This window comes from Siphateles boraxobius, unplaced genomic scaffold, assembly GCF_051911475.1.
Source record: "Siphateles boraxobius isolate OS27281-9 unplaced genomic scaffold, OSU_SipBor_1 31, whole genome shotgun sequence".
In the NCBI taxonomy this organism is placed as follows: domain Eukaryota; kingdom Metazoa; phylum Chordata; class Actinopteri; order Cypriniformes; family Leuciscidae; genus Siphateles; species Siphateles boraxobius.
In genome coordinates this window covers 6,544,575-6,563,961 of record NW_027508931.1, presented here as the reverse complement: position 1 = coordinate 6,563,961, position 19,387 = coordinate 6,544,575, and the positions used below count along the sequence as shown (strand labels likewise).

At 37.1% G+C, this 19,387-nt stretch overlaps 5 protein-coding genes across 12 annotated transcripts in view; 2 read left to right on the top strand and 3 right to left on the bottom strand.

The window, feature by feature from the left end:
• The window catches only part of srgap1a (SLIT-ROBO Rho GTPase activating protein 1a), a 115,086-nt gene extending 113,950 nt beyond the window's left edge, over positions 1-1,136 (bottom strand). For all 7 annotated transcript variants that reach the window (XM_077193559.1, XM_077193555.1, XM_077193560.1 and 4 more), the window contains exon 1: positions 996-1,136. In XM_077193559.1, the coding sequence (XP_077049674.1) occupies positions 996-1,065 (70 nt within the window). In that variant the 5' untranslated portion in view covers positions 1,066-1,136. The remainder of the gene's footprint in view (positions 1-995) is intronic.
• Positions 1,137-2,927: 1,791 nt separating this feature from the next.
• Positions 2,928-9,182, bottom strand: rxylt1 (ribitol xylosyltransferase 1). The gene is made up of 6 exons (XM_077193563.1): positions 8,610-9,182; positions 8,302-8,469; positions 8,059-8,161; positions 5,195-5,509; positions 4,924-5,094; positions 2,928-4,341 (listed from the first exon to the last, which is right to left on the bottom strand). The coding sequence occupies exons 1-6, from the start codon at positions 8,752-8,754 to the stop codon at positions 3,939-3,941; spliced, it is 1,305 nt and encodes a 434-aa protein (XP_077049678.1). The 5' UTR covers positions 8,755-9,182; the 3' UTR covers positions 2,928-3,938.
• Positions 9,183-9,201: 19 nt separating this feature from the next.
• Positions 9,202-11,715, top strand: LOC143696826 (cytochrome b-c1 complex subunit Rieske, mitochondrial-like). The gene is made up of 2 exons (XM_077193564.1): positions 9,202-9,405; positions 11,016-11,715. The coding sequence occupies exons 1-2, from the start codon at positions 9,285-9,287 to the stop codon at positions 11,624-11,626; spliced, it is 732 nt and encodes a 243-aa protein (XP_077049679.1). The 5' UTR covers positions 9,202-9,284; the 3' UTR covers positions 11,627-11,715.
• Positions 11,716-12,341: 626 nt separating this feature from the next.
• Positions 12,342-13,240, bottom strand: LOC143696827 (protein C19orf12 homolog). Its single transcript, XM_077193565.1, has 3 exons — positions 13,160-13,240; positions 12,790-13,032; positions 12,342-12,697 (listed from the first exon to the last, which is right to left on the bottom strand). Exons 2-3 carry the CDS (start codon positions 12,947-12,949, stop codon positions 12,432-12,434), a joined length of 426 nt encoding a protein of 141 aa, XP_077049680.1. The 5' UTR covers positions 12,950-13,032; positions 13,160-13,240; the 3' UTR covers positions 12,342-12,431.
• A 435-nt stretch (positions 13,241-13,675) lies between these two features.
• Positions 13,676-18,860, top strand: LOC143696832 (uncharacterized). Of its 2 annotated transcripts, none has more exons than XM_077193577.1 (8): positions 13,676-14,126; positions 14,785-15,008; positions 15,464-15,562; positions 15,673-15,774; positions 15,939-16,052; positions 16,707-16,815; positions 16,908-18,033; positions 18,827-18,860. In XM_077193577.1, the coding sequence occupies exons 1-7, from the start codon at positions 13,979-13,981 to the stop codon at positions 17,966-17,968; spliced, it is 1,857 nt and encodes a 618-aa protein (XP_077049692.1). In that variant the 5' UTR covers positions 13,676-13,978; the 3' UTR covers positions 17,969-18,033; positions 18,827-18,860. The 2 variants fall into 2 exon arrangements, with proteins under 2 accessions (XP_077049692.1, XP_077049693.1); XM_077193578.1 differs by lacking the exon at positions 18,827-18,860 and adding an exon at positions 18,468-18,790 and having other exon boundaries at positions 13,847-14,126; positions 16,908-17,778.
• Positions 18,861-19,387: the final 527 nt, after the last annotated feature.

Below are 19,387 nucleotides of genomic sequence, written 5' to 3'. Positions count from 1 at the left end.
GTTTGAGTGGCTTGGGGGAAGGGATAGTTGGTAAGTGGGCATAATTGCTGAGAACAATATTAAAAAGAGGGTCCCTGCAATTACTCAGTCAATTAACTTGGTATGAAAACTCAGGCATCATCATCATCTTATTATAACAGCTGCATGCCATGAGAAAGCACAGACCTCTTATTTCTATGTACTTCTTTTATGGTTAAAATTGTATTATCTTTCATAAATTTTCTAGGCCGGGGATACTTCTAGGTTTTCTGAGACTGTGGAAACCCATATAGAGTCACTGCCACTTCCACAGATGATAACTCAAAACAGAATGAAAAACAAATAAACTCAAAACAGAAAAGCACTTTTGCCTCATTACAGATGAAACATGGAGTTATGTTGAGCACAATATCAATGACAACTCATAAAAACAACTGACAATTTGACAGTCACTGTGGCTTAACCAATATGAAAGAAGCCATTTTGCTGCCATGTGACAAGAAAAACATAAAAGGAGAGGATTTTTTTTTTGCATTAAAAGCCTTTGAAAAAATTTAACTTAATATTTTGACCTTTTTATGAATAGGCATTTAAAATGGGTCAAATGGAGTAACTCCAAGACAAAACCTTGATTTTCGTGAATCAAAAATACATTTCCTTGAAAAATGTTTTGAAAATATTGACCAGGTTCATAGTTGATGTTACACCACGTGATATTTTAGTCATTAAATCAAAATATTTGTAAAAACTGTATTTTGTTAATGTATGAAACAAGATTACAACCTTTCCAACTTGCCAAATGAGTTTTAAATAGACTTTTAAACATTTCTTCTTTTTTTGTAATATCAAACTTATTTGTCAGTGACCCAACAACATGTGACAAGCTTCTATCAAACCTGTTGTTCGCAAAAACAAAACAACAAGAAAACAAGATCATTAGCATGATGCACAAGTGAGGCACCACTGCCTTAACTAACGATTCAAATACTAACGTTACTGCAGTTTATGATTCTTACCTTTGACTTGAGTCTCGTAATCTGTAATGATCTCTTTTTCCTTTTTAAACTTCACAGGAGGATTCGACATTTTCAATAGTGACTAGTAATAATATCAATAGTTCAGTTATGAGAATGTTTGTAAACTGGCTTGTTTTGGGGGCTTTTCCTATTTCCAGGTCGTCCTATAGCGGCAAGTGCATCCCAGAGATTGTTCAAGTTGCTCAGGCTGAAAATCCCAAAAGCTGCAAATGTTCATAGTCCGAGTTCCGAACGACTCCGCCGTCAATGCTATCAAAACAGAGCGCGCACTGGAAGAGTTTCCTCCCAAACAAGTAAGTTAACCCTTTCCTTCGGCAAATGTCCACGGTTTGTTCCAGAAAGAGGAAATCCAGCCCTTCAAGCTGTCTTTTAGTCACCCGCCGACGGATCTGGACGGACCGAACAGCATAATGACATGTTACACGGGGCTAGCCTGATTTCAAGCACCCTTCCTCGCGTCTTTGTGACTGATCGCCGGACAGTTTCACGGATTCTGACTGACCTTAAAGCAGCTGGAAAAGCAAGTGGTTGGAAATGGGAGGGATTGGAGGTGGAGGGGGTGCACGTAGCGGAAATGTGGACGGGAACGGGATTGACAACTTTCTAACCAGTTGTCCCCGACAGTAATTTTGTGTTTGTCGTTACTGACTACATTTAAAATATTGCATTTTGATGCTAATAAAACGAAGCAAAACAGTTTGAAAACTCGTTGTGAAATGTGTTTTTGAGATTGATATATGCTAACGCTTCAAATTGTTACAGTCTTGATCATTTAAAAGTGCATATGATTTATGGTAATGACTTTTAAAGTAAGCCTTGTGAATAGTTTTATCTGGTTCCAGCAACTCGTTTTAGGAACGCTAAGCAACGCACTAGTGTGTGTTGTGTAGGACGCCTAGTGGCCAGTAATGGGAATTACACGACAATAAATCACTGTGACGGCTGGGAAAGAAATAAACGAGGGCGATTCTCTTTCGGATTTTAACAGAAAAGATAACCCGTCAGAGTTCAAATTTTTTCAATGACTTTTCACCCACTTTTTACAGTTTACACTTTAAACTCGGCTCTTTACATTAAATAAAAATTTTAAGCAAATATAAAATGTTGCAACATTATTTCATTGGATCAATTATTAATTTAGCCTATCTATTTTTTATTATTATAAAATACTAACAAAGCCCAAAAGGTATGTATATTGTATTGTATACATAATCTGAAGATGTGGATAAACTGACAGTAAGCTGATGTCAAATAGCGCCTCTTACAGGACGGTTGTTTTGTTGCGAGACTTTTAGAAAATGGTAGAGCCTTATAATCTTATATCAAAAATCTTTAGGACACAACTATCCCTCTGAACAAATGTCAAGAGTGTTGAAGGCATCGCTTCTCAGTGAAGATCATATTTTTAACTCTTTGAAACGTTTTACCATGCTTTCATCTTTGTTTCTTTCACAGATTCCTTTTATAGAATGTATTGCTCCAGACCAAGACGTTCTATCTATAAAGATGAATTATTACATTTTTAGAACGACGATTATCTTTACAAAGAGTGGTATACAAATAATAATTATTATATTTCTCCAAATTATATAGATGTGACTATGTTAAAAAATTAAACATTGATTTCATTTCCCCACATTCATCTGCTAAAAATTAAAATTAAAATGTATCCCTAAACTGTGTGAATGACATCAAGCACAAAGAGTTGAGGGTACTGTAGGGTAAGTAATTCTAGAAAATATTAGAATATTCTATTTGTTCAAATATACATGTTTAAAACTATTTTAATACAATAGTGTAAGGTGAGTAGCTCTAATAGAAAATATTAATTTGATGTTCAAATTTACGTTTAAAGCTATTTTAATGCCATCCCCCACCACCAATTTAATTTTACCTGAAATATATACTGTATGAACAAATAGGAATTATTTTATTTAAAACAGCAAACAAGTTTGAAAAATAATCAACAAATACATAAAAATATAAGTTGACATTGAAAACAAAAATAAAACTCAAAACTTTTTTATGTTTGTATACATACACTTTTAACACTTAATCCTGTTGATGCACATGATATATTAACCTATATATTAATCAAATATAAGATTGATTAAATAACTAAATAGCAGTAGAATATAATGATTCGATGAGGGGTAGGAGCAACACAGGGATTCACTTCATACAGTTCGGGAAAGGTTTTTGATTCACTAAAAAGAACCGGATCATAACCATCATTAATTTGGGAACCAGACTACATTAGTCGCTCTGTTTGTTTCTGATTCAAACATGTTAGTACATTAATACACTAATGTAGACAGATATAGAATCACCAAAATGCCCGAAACACTGTCACTGGTAATGGTAATTCATGGTAATGTCCTAGCAAATACAACAACCAGTTTAGTTAACCATTTTTGTAACTTTTATTTTAAGTGTACGTGACATCCACTCCAGCACTGTATGCAAGTCTAACTGCTTGATAAATAAAGATCAGGTGGTTTCAAAGTAAAATAAATTAATTTTATTTATTTGCGCTGACCTGAAGGCAAAAGAAAATGAAATTTAAAAAAAAGAAAAAGAAATTTCAACAATGTTAAATATCTGTTTACATAACCCACCTAGGTTACAAAATAAAAACTTTGCACTGTTATTTCAATCGACTTAATTAAATTAAATTAATATTTTACAGTAAACATGAAGGGCATCAATGCACAGCAGCATATGGTGAACCAGGTTATATTATAACATACAGTAGCATGTTTTATTTCACATGTATAAAAACAATTAAACAACACGCAAAACATCATACCGAATGAACGGCTCCAAAAATAAGTGGCAAGACAAACGAAAATGGATGTTGATGCATAGCATCTGCTCGCTGTCTTTAATTCTTTATGTGGGACTGTATTAATGTTCTCCAAACTAGGTGTTTTTGAAAAAGGCTTCCTCCAATACCTCTGTGAATTTGTCTTTCATCTGTTGACGAAAGCCACTGTACCACTCCAGCAGTCTCATCCTCCTCTCTGTTTTTTCTTTCTGGTTCATCCCTCTCTCCCTCTCCAGGATGGCAGGCAGCTCCCTCCAGTCCTTGAGGAAGATGAAGGGTGCTCCTGCATCTTTAAGCAGTCGGAGCGGGGACCGGTTACCGACTGCACAGGCCCCTGGAGTCAGGACGTCCTCCACCACGGGCACAGAGCCATAGGCACAGGCTTCGTAGATGCGGTAGCACTCTGTGTTCACTCCCACCGGACAAAGAGTGAGGTCACTTTGTGCTAATGCCATCTGGTACTGTCTGGAGGTGTCTGCAGTCTCTTGAGGAAGCCACCTGATGGCACAAAATGCAAGAAGTATAAAAAAAACTTGTACAATTTAAAAATGTTTGGGATATTATTTATTGAAGGAATTTAAGGACTTATGGGTAAAACAGAAACATTATAAAAATGTGTATTGGCTAAAAAAACAATTATTAACTGTTGACTATTAACATCTGACATAAATATGCTCACCAAGGCTGCATTTATTTGGTCACAAAAACAGTAATACTTTGAATGTATTATTACAATTTAAAATAACTGTTTATTATTTTATTATGTAGTTCAGAATGTAATTTATTCCTGTGATGGAGAGCTCTTCAGTGTCACATGATCCTTCAAAAATCATTCTGATATTTTGTGGAAAAAGAACAGCATTTATTTTAAATAGTCCTCTTTTGTAACATTATAAATATCTTTTGATCAATTTAATATATCCTTTCTGAATAAAAGTAATCATTTCTTTATTTTAAAATCTTACCGGCTATGAACTTTTTAATGGTAGCGTAAGTATTTTACAACTTCAATTATCTGCCAATTTTCTGAATGCAAATGATATCAAATCAGACTGATGAAATTTTTCCAGAAATACGTACTTCTCTCTAACATGCATGAGGCAATCTTTCTCCATGCCGCTCTGCTTTAGGACGCCCATCAGAATTTCCCTGGATGAGTTTTTGTAGACAGTCCCAAGAAAGTTGAAGAGGTATGGTCTTACAGTTTTCACCATCTGACCGCTAAGCGTGACTACTGGGAAATGCCTGTATCTGCAGAGAAAGAAAAAGCACATTATAAAAATATTACAGAAAGTCCTCTTTTAAAAATATTACATAAAAGTAATTATAAAAAAATACACTAAGCGCTTACGTGGCAACACCCAGGGGCCACTGAAAGATGTCTTTATCGTTGACCCAAAAACTGTCGTACACAAGAAAGAGAAGGTCCACAAACCCGCCGTGCCTCTTAAGGTAAGGACTGATCCAGTCATTATTGCATCGCTCGTTGCCCAGAAGGACCACAGCAACCCGAGAGACAGTGCGGGCCTGCACCAGACCCTGGACATGCTGAAGCCACTGGATGGAGTAGGAGATTTTCTGCTGCTCACGGCCATTCAAAACCAACACCACACTGTCTGTGTCCAGAGAAACATGCCCTTGGACCACTGCTGGCCCTGTGTAGAAACTGAGGACAGATTATGATAAAAGAGATTAAAGAATTGTGTGCAACACAATGCTTTACTTACAATAAAAATATATACTGTATATAATTATAAATATTGTATTTAATCTGTCTCTTTAAGTAAAATTCCTGTATTGATATTGAAGGGTAAGAGGTCAAAACACAAACATTATGAGAATGTGTACTGGCTAAAAAAATGTTTATACATTCTTATTAACTGATCAGCTAACATAACTTATACTACCGCTCAAAAGTTTGGGGTCGCTAAGATTTTTGGATGATTTTTGAAAGAGCCCTCTTGTGTATTGTGTCTCTAAGCTTGTTGTTTCTGTCAAGGAATAAAAAAATCATTGCGACTTTCTTGCAATTGCAAGTTTATACCTCACAATTCAGACTTTATAACTCGCAATTCCAAGTTTACATCTCACATTTCTGAGGGGGAAAAAAAGTCAGAATTGCGAGATATAAACATGGAATTTTGGGAAATAAAGTCTGAATTGTGAGTTATAAACTAGAATTGTGAGTTGTATTTTCCCTTTTCAAGCTTCCACACTCATGCTGACCAAAGCTGCATTTATTTAAAGGGGTCATGACAGGAGAAATCAAATTTGCCATGATCTTTTGACATATAAGAGGCCAAGTTTCATAGCTTAAAACGTCCTCCTCATTATAAAAAAAACAACATATATTAAATCAAGCTCTAAAAAAGTCTCGTTTTGATGTTGCGGGATCTGTAATGTCACATAGGAAAATACATTTGCAAATGACTAGCTCTAGAGCAAGACATCAACTAATAGTTTTACATAATCGCACAATAGGCCCCGCCCACTGGCATTACACTGAATGCAAGCGTTGCGTAATCCAGCCTCAAAAGCAAATACAACCCATTATAATCACTGACACGGTCTACACTGGATACAGTTTACAGGTGCGTGTTCAGTTTCTTACATACCCCACACACAGGACAAACGGAAGAGTGAAAGAATGTTCGCTTTGAGTCCAGTTTAAACCAGTTTAGTCCAGTTTAAATAGCTCGTTTGTGCTTCTGTACTGACTTCAGAAGGATCCCATCGTCGGAAACATAAATGGTTTATTTTAGTGGCATCCCGGATCACGTTGAAGGAATATATGTTTGTTCAGAGCCTTTTGTTTTGTAAACGAGGAACAGTGTAATGGAGAGTTCGCAAAGAAACTTCTGTTGAAAGATGAAGCAGTCACTAAATGCAAAATGCATTTACAAACCCCAAGTAAATTATTTCTTTATACTGTGTCTGTAAATGATGGTTTTACATGGATAATGTTTTTAAAACACTTACTCATGACGTGCAATAGCGAGTGGGCGTTGATTTCAATGATGTGAGCCAATCCTTAAAGGGTAACTAAACCCCTGGTCAGAGCCTGACTCCACCCACTGGCAATATTTGAAAAATGCTGGAAAAGTGGGCAGAGCCCAGCGGAGGGGGGCGTGCACCTGAGACGCATCCAGGTATGGAACTTGCCTACCTCACCAACAACCCCTTACGTCACAAACAGAACACAGTTTAAGATATTTTAGATTTAATCCGAGAGCTTTCTGTCCCTCCATTGAGAATGATATGTACGGTATACTGTCCTTGTCCAGAAAGGAAATAAAGACATCATCAAAGTAGTCCATGTGACATCAGTGGGTTAGTTAGAATGTTTTGAAGCATCGGAAATACATTTTGGTCCAAAAATAACAAAAACTACGACTTTATTCAGCATTGTATTGTCTTCCGGTTCTGTTGGGGATCCGCGTTCACGAGTCCGCAGTGACGCTGATGACGTAACGTCAGCAGCGCCTTACGTCAGCAGCGTCACTGAACGCGGATCCCCAACAGAACCGGAAGACAATACAATGCTGAATAAAGTCCTAGTTTTTGTTATTTTTGGACCAAAATGTATTTCCGATGCTTCAAATCATTCTAACTAACCCACTGATGTCACATGGACTACTTTGATGACGTCTTTATTTCCTTTCTGGACAAGGACAGTATACCGTTCATACATTTTCAATGGAGGGACAGAAAGCTCTCCGACTAAATCTAAAATATCTTAAACTGTGTTCTGAAGATGAATGGAGGTCTTACGGGCTTGGAGCGACATGAGGGTGAGTCATTAATGACATCATTTTCATTTTTGGGTGAACTAACCCTTTAAAAACTGATCATTTCAGACAAAGGTTTAGAATGAAGGTTGAAAATAATTGTTTTTCTGCATGTATATTTGTTTGTTTTTCTGTCTGTGGAAAAAAACATTATTAACACTATAAGAAAACCTCATGGAATATATTAAAATAATAAAAAAAATCCATGACCCCTTTAATAAAAATTTTAAAAAATGCTGTAAAAAACAGCAATATTGTGAACTAATACTAGAATTCTTTTTCTTTTAATAATTTTACATTTTTATTAATTCCTGTGATGGCAAAGCTGAATTTCAGTATTTTCATTTGAATTTTAGACCAGCATTTATTTGAAATACGAATAATTTGCAACATTATAATATTCATGCAACATTTAATGCATGAATACCTGAAACTGATCTTCCCAGACTGAATCTCTCCTTCTCTCCATTGGCTGGATTTGTCCGCTGGGATGAGAGGCCCTTCTAAAATATGTTCCCACAAATAAAGTCCTAGGAAAATGTGAAAAAGAACAAAATTTAATAATTATGTTGTCAACTAAATATATATATTATACATACATACATACAGTATATCAAGACATAACAAGAAATGCAATGATCCCTGGAACCAACAAACATATTCCACTTGCCAATGGCTGCTTTGCCCCAGATCTGAACTTTATATGTTTTTGGCCTGATTTTAGCAACATGATCTTGATATGATCTGAAGGCATTTCTTCGTTTTTGCAGAACTAAGGAGTGTGCACGCTCATCCTCTTCCCATGGGTTCCACTCTTCCTCTCCTGCTTTTCCATTATCTGGAAACACATACATTTTATTAAACAAATCTATTGTTTACATGCGATCATTGTATATGCTTTTATTGCATGTACGCTACATTATATTGTTTGTCTATTATAACCCATTTGATTATGCAGGTTATGATTTATTATCTTACCTAAAATCACAGTGCCCTTTTTCACTACTCGATGAACACGAGAAATAACTCTCTTGCTGAAAAACACATTATACGCGGCGTACAGTGAAAATATCGCATAAGCCAAAACAACTATGATCGCTATTTTCCGGCGAAAGAATCTCATGTTTGATTTTCAGGTGACCATCCTGCGGATCCCAACCAGTGTGTACGAGAAACGTCCAGTTTTTGAAAGAAATTGTTCACGTTGGAACGATTCGTTCACGAAGATTCATTCAGCGGATAGCTGGTGGGTGTGAGCTGAGAAAATTTGGATGAAACACTAAAACTGTTCGAATGAACCGATTCGCAAAAATGAGTCCAACGTCTCGTAACTACTGTTTACATTTTCCTGAGACTGCCTTGTACTGCCTGTTTGAAATGATAAAATTATCATTTTTTTTTAAATATTTTAACAAATACTGTGAAAACTACATCCGACATTAATTAAAATACGTATTGTAGTTACCATTTAAATAGCTTATTTGAAGGGATTTGTTTTATAATTTCTGTTTTAAAATGTGCTTTCCGTTCAGTCAATGTCCGGTCGACTATGCCGTGCTTAAGGAGGAGCTTCCGCTGTTCAAGCTCTCTCTCTTCAGAGGTCGGTGTGACCGTACGAATTGTCAGGATCCTTCTTAACTGGTCAAAATCAAAATGATGTCCCTGGCCGCTCGTTTGGGGACGTTGTCCCCTTACCTGCAGGCTTGTGGTCCGCTGAAAACATTAGTACCCGGACCAGTGAACAAAGAAGTGCTGATGAAGTGTGCTCCGAGCGGTAGGTGATCATATAACGTGGTAATGTTTGTTAACAGGCTTTGTCAGACTCTTGACATTCGGCTATGACATCCGAAATAATGTTATAAACGTAAAAAGGTCTAAACGAGATGGCTCCTTCTAAATACAATAATAATACATGATTCATTATGTGTGTGTGTGTGTGTGTGTGTATATATACTAATATTTATTTATTTATATTATACACACTTGCATAATATATGTATACACATACATTCAGTATTTACACATACATACAGTATACATACATAAAAAAAAAAATATATATATATATACACACAACTGTATACACACATATATACACACAGTACATACACACACTTACATACACGTATGCATATATAAATTAAAAATCGAACAGATGCAGTGTGTAGCTATTTATTTATTTTCAGGTATCCATGGCCATATTCTAGAATAACAATGCCAAGATTTATCCGGCTCAAATTGTGAAGGAATGGTTCAGGGAGCATGAGGAATCATTTTCACACATTAACCACCACAGAGTCCTGACCTTAACCCCATTGAAAGTGTTTGGGATGTGGATTTGCTTAAGTAGACTTTACTGTCCCACGGTCAATACAACATCCCAGACCAAAATGAATGCAACTCTTGATGAATGTTAGGGACTGGCAGCCACAGTCACCGTTCACTTTCATTGCATCTTTTTTTCCATGCAATGAAAATTAAAGCTGCAGTCGGCAAGTCTGGCAGATTTTCTGTGAACGCGCCCGTCTCATCAGCATCCATCAACACCATGGAGGATTTGGAGCTAATCAGATAGCACATACAATAACAGTAGCTTTACTACTGTTCTTACTCTCGTAAGAAAGATAGAGTAGCATTGATTCTTCCAAAAAGGTGAACTGTATCCCTTCATCTGGACATGTTTAACTGTCCATCTCACGTTTAACTATCCATCTCACGTTACGTTCACACGGATTTCAGTGCAAACAAAGCTAACGAACCTGCCCAACAAGTGCTAACGTTAGCTATCCATACCAACACATTTGGGCAAACATACTTAGATTGCTAACATAGCACTAAGAAATAAAGTAACTGGTTGATAAAGCACAATTACCTGTCCAGAAGAAATGAGCAAGCTCTGCATCCAGCTTTAACCCAATTTAATCACGTAAATCTCTCCACCTTTCAAATGCCGATCCAATTGTTGATCCTGGTTTATTTACGGGCACGGTCACTTCCACTGGAATCTTTTCCGCCTTCACTCTTCCTTACTGCGTAAACTTCAGGCATGTGATTGTAACGTGCGCGAAGGGTGGCGTGTGCACGTACTGTGATTGACAATCAGATCTCACACACCCCTGCGCTGATTGGACCCGATGATCCGGGAGCGGTGGATTTTTGCAAAACAAATAACACGCTCCAGGTGGAGTTAGAAGCTCGGCTATTTTCTAAAACCACTTTATGTTGTTCTGTCGGATTATAGTGTCGATTTCACTAAATATGATCAAAAAAATGTTGCCGACGGCAGCTTTACCATCTCTTATGTTAAACAGAAGTAAGATAGATATTTTTGTGTAACCATCCCTTTTAAGTGTGTCCAATGACTATTGTTTTATCTCCTTTTAGGCCATTTTGGAGCACGTCTCGCTCACACAGACATCAAAATCCCTGACTTCTCTGACTATCGGCGTCCCGAGGTGTTGAATCCTAAGGCGTCCTCTCAGGAGAGCAGTGAAACTAGACGGGCCTTCTCTTACTTGGTGACCGGATCCACTGCTGTGTTGGGTGTCTATGCTGCCAAGACGGTTGTGACCCAATTCATTTCTTCAATGAGTGCCTCTGCTGACGTCCTGGCCCTGTCCAAAATCGAGGTCAAGTTGTCCGATATCCCAGAAGGGAAAAACATGACCTTCAAGTGGAGAGGCAAGCCTCTGTTTGTTCGTCACAGAACAGAGAAGGAGATCGCAGCTGAGGAGAGTGTAGACCTTTCGGAGCTCCGAGACCCCCAGCATGACAAAGATCGCGTCAGCAACCCCACCTGGGTCATCGTTATTGGTGTCTGCACTCATCTCGGCTGTGTCCCAATAGCAAATGCCGGTGATTATGGAGGGTACTACTGTCCCTGCCATGGGTCACATTACGATGCTTCAGGAAGGATCAGAAAAGGTCCTGCACCTCTCAACTTGGAGGTGCCTTATTATGAATTTCCTGATGAGGAAACTGTAATTGTTGGATAGGATAAAAAAATGGACATTTGCTCTGCATGCTTTTAATCTGTCTGGCCAAATCTAACTATGAATAAATATATATTTTAAAGCAACCAAAATCTATGTTTTTGAGGCTTTTGATTTGGCATGCAAGTATTGGTTACAAATTAACAAGCAGAATTCTGTCAGAGTCAGACCAAAAAAAATGTTTAATTAAATAACTTTAAAAAGCCAAAAAAAGGCATTCATTCAACAATATCATTTCTACATGTTCCATAATACACACTCCTAAGTGTTCTGAAAATAGACCACACAATATGCCAGTATTATTTCAAAGAACAAAAAGGGCTTGACAGATTTAAATAAATGTACTATATAATTTCAATAAAAACATTATTAATGCCAGTTTCAACTACAGTACTCAAGCATCAAGTCAAACAATCCCTATAACACATGATTTTAATGTGTCTGGCTAACTCTATGTACTAATAAATATATATTTTAAAGCAGCCAGCATTATGTTTTTAAGGCTTTTGACTGGGCAGGGGAATATTGGTTACAAATTAACACGGCGTCCTATTAAACAAACAAAATAGTTTAAATTATTTAATAAAAAGGAATTAATTCAACAATATCATCCACATATGCACATTCTTCCTAAGTGTTCTGAAAATAAACTACACATTATGCCAGGAAATTATTTTAAAGAGTAAACCGTGCTTGTCAGATTCAAATGCAGTGCCAGTTTCAACTATAGTCCTCAAGCATCCAATCAAACAACCCGTATGACATGATTATAAGGTTTGAAATGTTTTTTGTTTTTGAGAAGATAGTGTCAGTCAACATAATGCACTTCAGCTTGAAGTTCCTTCTGTATATAGCTCAGAAGAGCAGCAGTTACCTGCTGCTGAAGTGTGGCATTTCCCATTACAAGGGCAGTCAGCTGTGCAACATCAGTCCATGTTATTGAGCCCAAGACAGCTGCAATATCCTCACAGAGTCTGTGCTGCTGGTCTGGTGTCAGTTCCATGATAACCTGGGGAAGAGGTTTAAATTGTCCGCTTGTCATCCAGCATCCAAGCAGTCCTCCAACAGCCCCGCCTTAATAACACAAAGGTGCAGGTAATACAAACATCACATACTATATATATGAGGTTGACACCTGTACTAAAGGCATGGATGAATGTACTTGCCCACTGCAATCCCCAGAGGACCACCTATTAAGCCTCCTGCAAAAGCTAGACCACCAGCTGCCGCTGCTCCTTTTCCAGACTGCTTCACTGCGGTTTTTACTTGTTGGTTTGCGGATAGATCGCAACACAGTTTCATTACGTCATCAACACGTGGCGGCATATTGCTTGGAAAGATTACAGTGTAACTGTAACGTGAAAACAAATAAGTGTGACTACATATTAAAATCCATTATAAAATGCGTTCTATTCTCATTTTATATACACACACACACACAACACAGAGAGAGAGAGAAAATAGAATAGAACACATTTACAACGTTGTCTAAAGGACATTTAACGTTACATAAATAAAATAAGAGTTGACACTCACCGTCAAAAGCAACTATTCGATTCCTTAATGAAAGTATAACCGAAACTGTTGCATCAACCTTTTAGGTGACCAACGTCAAACTATCAAACAACAACAAGCGCTAGGTCATGATTTTTTTTAAGTGTGAAGCTAAGCAAGACATTTATTTTTCAAAATAAAATACCTTCCCAGATAAAAAAAAATCGTTTTAAAAGTTAAATATTAAATTGTGTATTTTATTTGAAAAGATATATTGAGATTTAATTTAAACAGCAAACATTACTTGTCCTTTAACTTACAAGTGAATGAAAATAAATGCATATACGATATATTTAAAGATTTATACATAATTAGTTATTTAATTTTGGGTAATAAGAACGTTTTTATTTATTTGGTTATTTTTATTTGGTTATTTTATTTTATAAACTCAGCAAAAAATATACATTTTCATGTTTATCTAAATGTTACTTTTAGCTGATGATGGAATGTTCTCTTATTTTGAAAAGTTTCTTGATCGGTTCGTTTTTTTAAAACATCACAGACAGTCAATAATTTCTGTTTTCACACAAGTAATTGCACTGAGCTCATGACTGACCTGTATTACTGATCAGGATTGAATTATTCCGTGATATATCTAACTCTGATGTTATATAAGTATAAGTAAACTGTTCCGCCATCTAACGTTAGCCTACTTCTTAAACGTGTCCGGACATGTCTAACCAAATTTGACTTTTAAATGGAGCTCATCATCATCTCCGCAGAGTCAATGATTGGATGTTTCCTGCATGCAGTAGCTCACAAAAGATGCTCTGCAATGAAAACAGCTGATGCTTGGACATCATGACAGTGCTGGAGACTGAAACTGCTGCTTTTGCTGGAATGAGTGAAAACCTGTGGTTGGAGAAAGCCTGCTCTATCCTTATTCCTGCTTTACCATTATGGATCATTGAATATGCATGGACTAAACAGATGATGGAGGTCTTAGAAGGTGTTTCTTACAATATCTTTTTTTATTAACTACCCAAACAAATCTGCATGTTAAAAACATGACATTGATAAGTGTATAATCTATTGAATCAATGTCTTTGTAGTGTAATTACACAGTTACTGCTGTGTTACTTGTTACTTAATTTTTTTATCATAAATTGATTGCACAGTTTGTGCAAGTGCTACAAAAATAATAGATCTAACTGAATCAAGTTTAAAATCAAAGAAGTGGTAGGCTTCTCACGATCATGAATTTTGTTCTGAGGATTTATTGAAGTAAATAATTGTGATTAACAATTTAATTTTGTTTTGTTCATGTCACTGGCAGTGTAAGTCCATACAGAATTAAATATTACTTATAAATAAAAATATAATAAAGTGGGCTCGTATGCTTTACCTTAATGCTGTTAACACCAGATATCAATGGACCCAGAACCAATTTGATTCTGGGCCAAATCTGGTTGGGTTTCTGTTGCGAGTTCTGTTGCGCTTACATTTCTTTGATTTGGATGTCACAATGTGATTGAAATTTAAACTAGACAATTATTGAGGTTATCTCAAATAATTGCGATTAGGTCGAATAATCACGATCAGACGATTCATCAATAATCGAGACAGGCCTATGAATGGGAGATCTAATCAACTTTTACTTTTTTCAGTTCTAGGTCCTCCATTATGGCTAGAAGGTGACTGGCATCTTCTGACCCTTGAAGAGCCGTGCAGAATCCGTGTGGTGGCGGCAGAGGTCTGGAGGATCGTTCAAGGCCGAGACATCAAGCACTTTGAGAGAGTCACTGAGTTTTTAGATGTTACATACACACTTGTGCCACGACTAGTGACTCCCATCAAACACATGAAGATCATGTTTGGTCTGCAGACACTGGTGAGACTTTTTTCTTTGATAAGAAATATAAATCAACCCATCAGAATTAAAGGGATAGTTCCCCCCAAAAGTGATTATTTACTCACCCTTATGTTGTTCCAAACCTGTATGAGTTTCTTTCTTCTGTTGAACACAAAAGAAGATATTTTGAAGAATGTTGGTAACCATACAGTTGACGTGCAACATTGACTTCCATAGTATTTTGTTTTCCTACTATGGAAGTCAGTAGCTACTGTCAACTATCTGGCTACCAGCATTATTTAAAATATCATCTTTTTAGTTCAACTGAAGAAGGAAACTCATACAGTTATGGAACAACATAAGGGTGAGCATATTTTTGGGTGAACTGTGCCTTTACCTTGCTGCCATATGTAGTTTTCAAATTGTATAAATATGAAGTTGTTTGCCTTTGCATAGCTGTATTACAATTCACAAGCTTTTTTGTTTTGTTTTAGGTTGTCATGTGGATGTTGTGGAATGACCGGAGTACTGCTAAAATCTCTGACAAGATCGAAAAAATTTTCCCTAACAGCCTTCCCGAGTATCACAAATGTGTAAGTATAATGTTCCTCCACTAGGGGCCACCACAAATACATAAAAATACATTTAGGACTACTGGGCTTTTTAACACGTTCCTTTACTTTTTCTTAAATCATGCTTCTAGAGCCGCAGTAACATGGATCTGATGCAGAAAAACCTGAAGGATTTCAAGTCCTTTGCTCATTGTCTGGCAAGAGACAGGGACAAGCGTGAGACTTATATTCGGGTTAGTGAAAATGGCCTGCTGTCCTAAAAAAACGTTATGTAAATCATACTTTTAATGTATATCATACTTATCACAATCATGCTTTGAATGGCACATTATGTATATCAGTACTAGTTGCATCGATTTCATAACTTTAAATCAAATGTGACCATTCAACTTTGCAGGATTTAATGGAGGAGCAATACGGTGAACGGTATGCACAGAAACTGGAGGAGAGACTCTCACACTATTTGAGAGAGCTGGATAAAGTCCTACCACAACCTACACATATTGAACAGGTTAGTGTTTATTTGTATCTAAAGTCGCTGCTTCTATTATTGAGTTGTTTTTAAGATGGGCATTGCTATTTTTTGTACTTATTTCTTTGTGCTATTTTTCTATTCCAACCACTTACATTTGTAAATATATTAGCTAAATATCAAGTCAGGGGTCCTGTGGGTCCTTGAAAAGTCTTGAAATTAGTTTGATAAAAAAGGCCTAAAGTGTCTTAAAAATCTTAAATTGTATAACAAAATTATCATTTTAAAGGGTTCTTAACTTTGGGAATGTAAAAACAGACTTTTAACAGACTTTAAACTTTGGAATCAGCTGCTGGAAGTAGTAAAGCAAAGCTATTTCAAAATAAGTGTACCAATGCATTTCGGGCTTGTTTATAGTTAAAATTCCCACATTATGCACTGTTTTTTTCTCAATATTATTGGTATTTTGGATACACAATAAACTGTATCTGGCATTAACTTCAATGTAAACTCTTGTGGTTTCTCTTTGGGCTGCCTAAGTGCTTATCATAGGAAGGAAAGACTAAGAAATATAATTTAACACACTTAAAATATAGATTTTATAGTATCAGCCCAATAGTCTGTTTATTGCCTTTCTTTAAATACATTATTATTGCATCTAATCTGTCCACATTTGCATATGAATGTGTCCAGGTATTGAAGCAGTCCCATCCGTATGGGAGGGGAGAGAAGATCCTGAAACAATTACTTTCAAGGGATAGTGCGTCTCTAGCCACAGTTCTAAAGAGGCTCCTATATAGTGGTGAGAAATATGGTTTTGACTTGGAAATTGTCTTATCAGCTTTGAAAGTTTGAGGTTTTTTAATTTTCATTGGCATTTTCTCCATATTGCAGCTGTAACAACAAATCTGAGCCTTGATGACAGTATCACACCATCACTTTCAAACACTTGTGAGGAACCAAGGGACGATAAAGTTGTTAAACCATCCCATAATACACTCCTAATTTTGAGGCCATCTCAGATCAGCTCAAAGGAGGAACGATTCTCACAAACCAGCACAAAAGAGCTCTTTAGTTCCCAAGGCTTGTGGCACAATAGAAACACAGAAATCATTTTACCTCAGGAGGAGATTTGTAGTGATGGAGAAATTGTTACGTCCACACAGTTGTCAGATTCGGAAATACATCAGATTGACTCTAGCCAAACTCTTCTGGTGAAGAAGGACCTGAGTTGGAGGCACAGACAGGCGAAGTCTCAATCTGAACCAGAACAGAAGGAAGGGGAGGCTGGTTTTCCAGAGCAGATGTGCACCAGACATGGCAAAAAAATGAGGAGCATCCTTCAGGAATGTTCTGAAGAGCTTGATGGAGAAGCTGTACAGGCAGAATGCACTCCCACATCCACCCAAAGCACTCCACCTCTTTTCCCACACACACCAGAACCTCAAGCATCTTCAAACCAGCACTCGTTGTCCTCAAACCCTGATTCATCCTCTACGAACATTTCAATGTCTTACATGCAGCAGGTCAGTCTTACACCAGTGTCAAAGAAACCAGTTACTCCTTCACCTTCAGTCCACCAACAGTCCTCATCATCACCTCAGTCCACAGCTTCAAAGCAACTTGGCACCCCAAGAATCAATGCAGGACAGACGTTAGCTACTGTTGTCTTAACCAAACCAAGCAGAACCAGTGAACACAATCTGAAACTGTCCTTAGAGAGTCAAAGCTTCCTCATGCAGTCCAAGTGGCTTCAACCTCAAGTGTGCCTTAATAGACTGAGCAAGGAAGAGTGCGTCAGAGCCACAACTTCATACAGTTTAGAAGGAGAACAAGCGGCTGAACATGATCAATACGTGTTATTTGATGTAAATACACTGTATTCTGATTCATACTCCGAAGATTCAGACTCAACAGACTCTGATGACCCTGATTACGAGCCTAAAGGAGACTAAAACAGAGGACGCCAAAGAAAAAGTGCTAGTGAACGTGGTCGTCATCATGTTTTGCAGATGCATAGGTACTCAAACATATGTTTTAGCAGGTTCTCAAAAATCAATTTTTAGCAGATTATGTTTGAATGTTTGAAAAAACTTGAACTAGGGTTGGAGAAATATGCAGCTTTTTTACCTTTTTTTTTTTTACCTAATCGGTTTACCTCATGAGTACTCACTGTCCTCATACCTGAGTTCATCCTCTACGAACATTTCAATGTCTTACATGCAGCAGGTTAGTTTTTCACCAGTGTCCTCAAAGAAACCAGTTGCTCCCTGCCTTCTGTCCACCAACAGTCATCCTCATCACCCAAGAATCAATGCAGGACATATTTTACCTGCTGTTGTCTCCACCAAACCAAGAAGAACCAGTGAACACATTCTTAAAAAAAATGTCCTAAGAGAGTCAAAGCTTCCGCATGCAGTCCCAGTGGCTTCAAAATCAAGTGTGCCTTAATAGACTGAGCAAGGAAGAGTGCGCCAGAGCCACAAATTTATACAGAACCCATGATATTTTAGGAGGAGAAAAAGATGCGGAACGTCAATATGTCTTATTCGATGTAAATAAATACTGTATTCTGCTTCATACTCAGAAGATTCAGACTCAGAAGACTCTGATGTCCATAATTTCATCCCTAACTAAAACTTAGGTGCCAGTGATAACATGTTTTTCAGATGCATAGGTACTCAAACATCGATTTTAGCAGGTTACGTCGGTTTACGTCATGAAGGTCAAAGTGTTTGCCTTAAAGCTATTGATGGTCAATGCCAAAACATTTATATCATGTTGACTCCTGTATGTTTTTTTTTTGTGCTTAGACATTTGCCCTGATTGCCCTGAATGTCCTATGAAGTGAGTATATCTAAAACCACATGGTTTCCAATGTGCTGTTGGTTTAGTGACGCATTTGGTGGGTCAGGGTTATCACTGGGTCTCTGGATGGTGTTTCGATAGTGGATAGATGTTGACATGGTTCTTTGATTGACTTTGAGGGTTGTGTAAGGACAAACATTTTGGATTATGATGTGAGTTAAGCGCACCCTTAATTCACAGCAAAAAAAAAAAAATGCTTTTCTTATCTAGTGTTTTTGTCTTCTTTCCATGGGGGGGGGGGGTCTAAATTATATATTTTGATATTTGGACTGAAATTAAGACAAAAATACTATGTAGAAAAACATTTTTACAGTGTTTACCTATGTCATGGGTTGCGTTGACCCTACTTTCAGCTTAGATAGCTCATCAGGGCAGATAAGTGTTTTAAGGTTTGTCTTAGACTTAGTTTTTTTAATAGGTTGTTATGCCAAGTAAAAAAAACATGAAAGAGTTGTGGGTTTAAAGTTCAAGGTTATTGCGGTGTATAACTCTATTCTAACGTTTGT

What these genes read in the sequence shown, in the direction of transcription:
- LOC143696832 (XM_077193577.1), top strand. Translation starts at nt 13,979, where the DNA reads ATGACAGTGCTGGAGACTGAAACTGCTGCTTTTGCTGGAATGAGTGAA. An exon ending in GATGATGGAGGTCTTAGAAG is followed by an intron (nt 14,127 to 14,784) that starts GTGTTTCTTACA and finishes TACTTTTTTCAG; the next exon opens with TTCTAGGTCCTCCATTATGG. An exon ending in AAAGAGGCTCCTATATAGTG is followed by an intron (nt 16,816 to 16,907) that starts GTGAGAAATATG and finishes TCCATATTGCAG; the next exon opens with CTGTAACAACAAATCTGAGC.
- LOC143696826 (XM_077193564.1), top strand. Translation starts at nt 9,285, where the DNA reads ATGATGTCCCTGGCCGCTCGTTTGGGGACGTTGTCCCCTTACCTGCAG. An exon ending in GATGAAGTGTGCTCCGAGCG is followed by an intron (nt 9,406 to 11,015) that starts GTAGGTGATCAT and finishes ATCTCCTTTTAG; the next exon opens with GCCATTTTGGAGCACGTCTC.
- rxylt1 (XM_077193563.1), bottom strand. Translation starts at nt 8,754, where the DNA reads ATGAGATTCTTTCGCCGGAAAATAGCGATCATAGTTGTTTTGGCTTAT. An exon ending in AAAGGGCACTGTGATTTTAG is followed by an intron (nt 8,470 to 8,609) that starts GTAAGATAATAA and finishes ATGTGTTTCCAG; the next exon opens with ATAATGGAAAAGCAGGAGAG. An exon ending in TGGCCCCTGGGTGTTGCCAC is followed by an intron (nt 5,095 to 5,194) that starts GTAAGCGCTTAG and finishes CTTTCTCTGCAG; the next exon opens with ATACAGGCATTTCCCAGTAG.
- LOC143696827 (XM_077193565.1), bottom strand. Translation starts at nt 12,949, where the DNA reads ATGCCGCCACGTGTTGATGACGTAATGAAACTGTGTTGCGATCTATCC. An exon ending in TCCTCTGGGGATTGCAGTGG is followed by an intron (nt 12,698 to 12,789) that starts GCAAGTACATTC and finishes TGTGTTATTAAG; the next exon opens with GCGGGGCTGTTGGAGGACTG.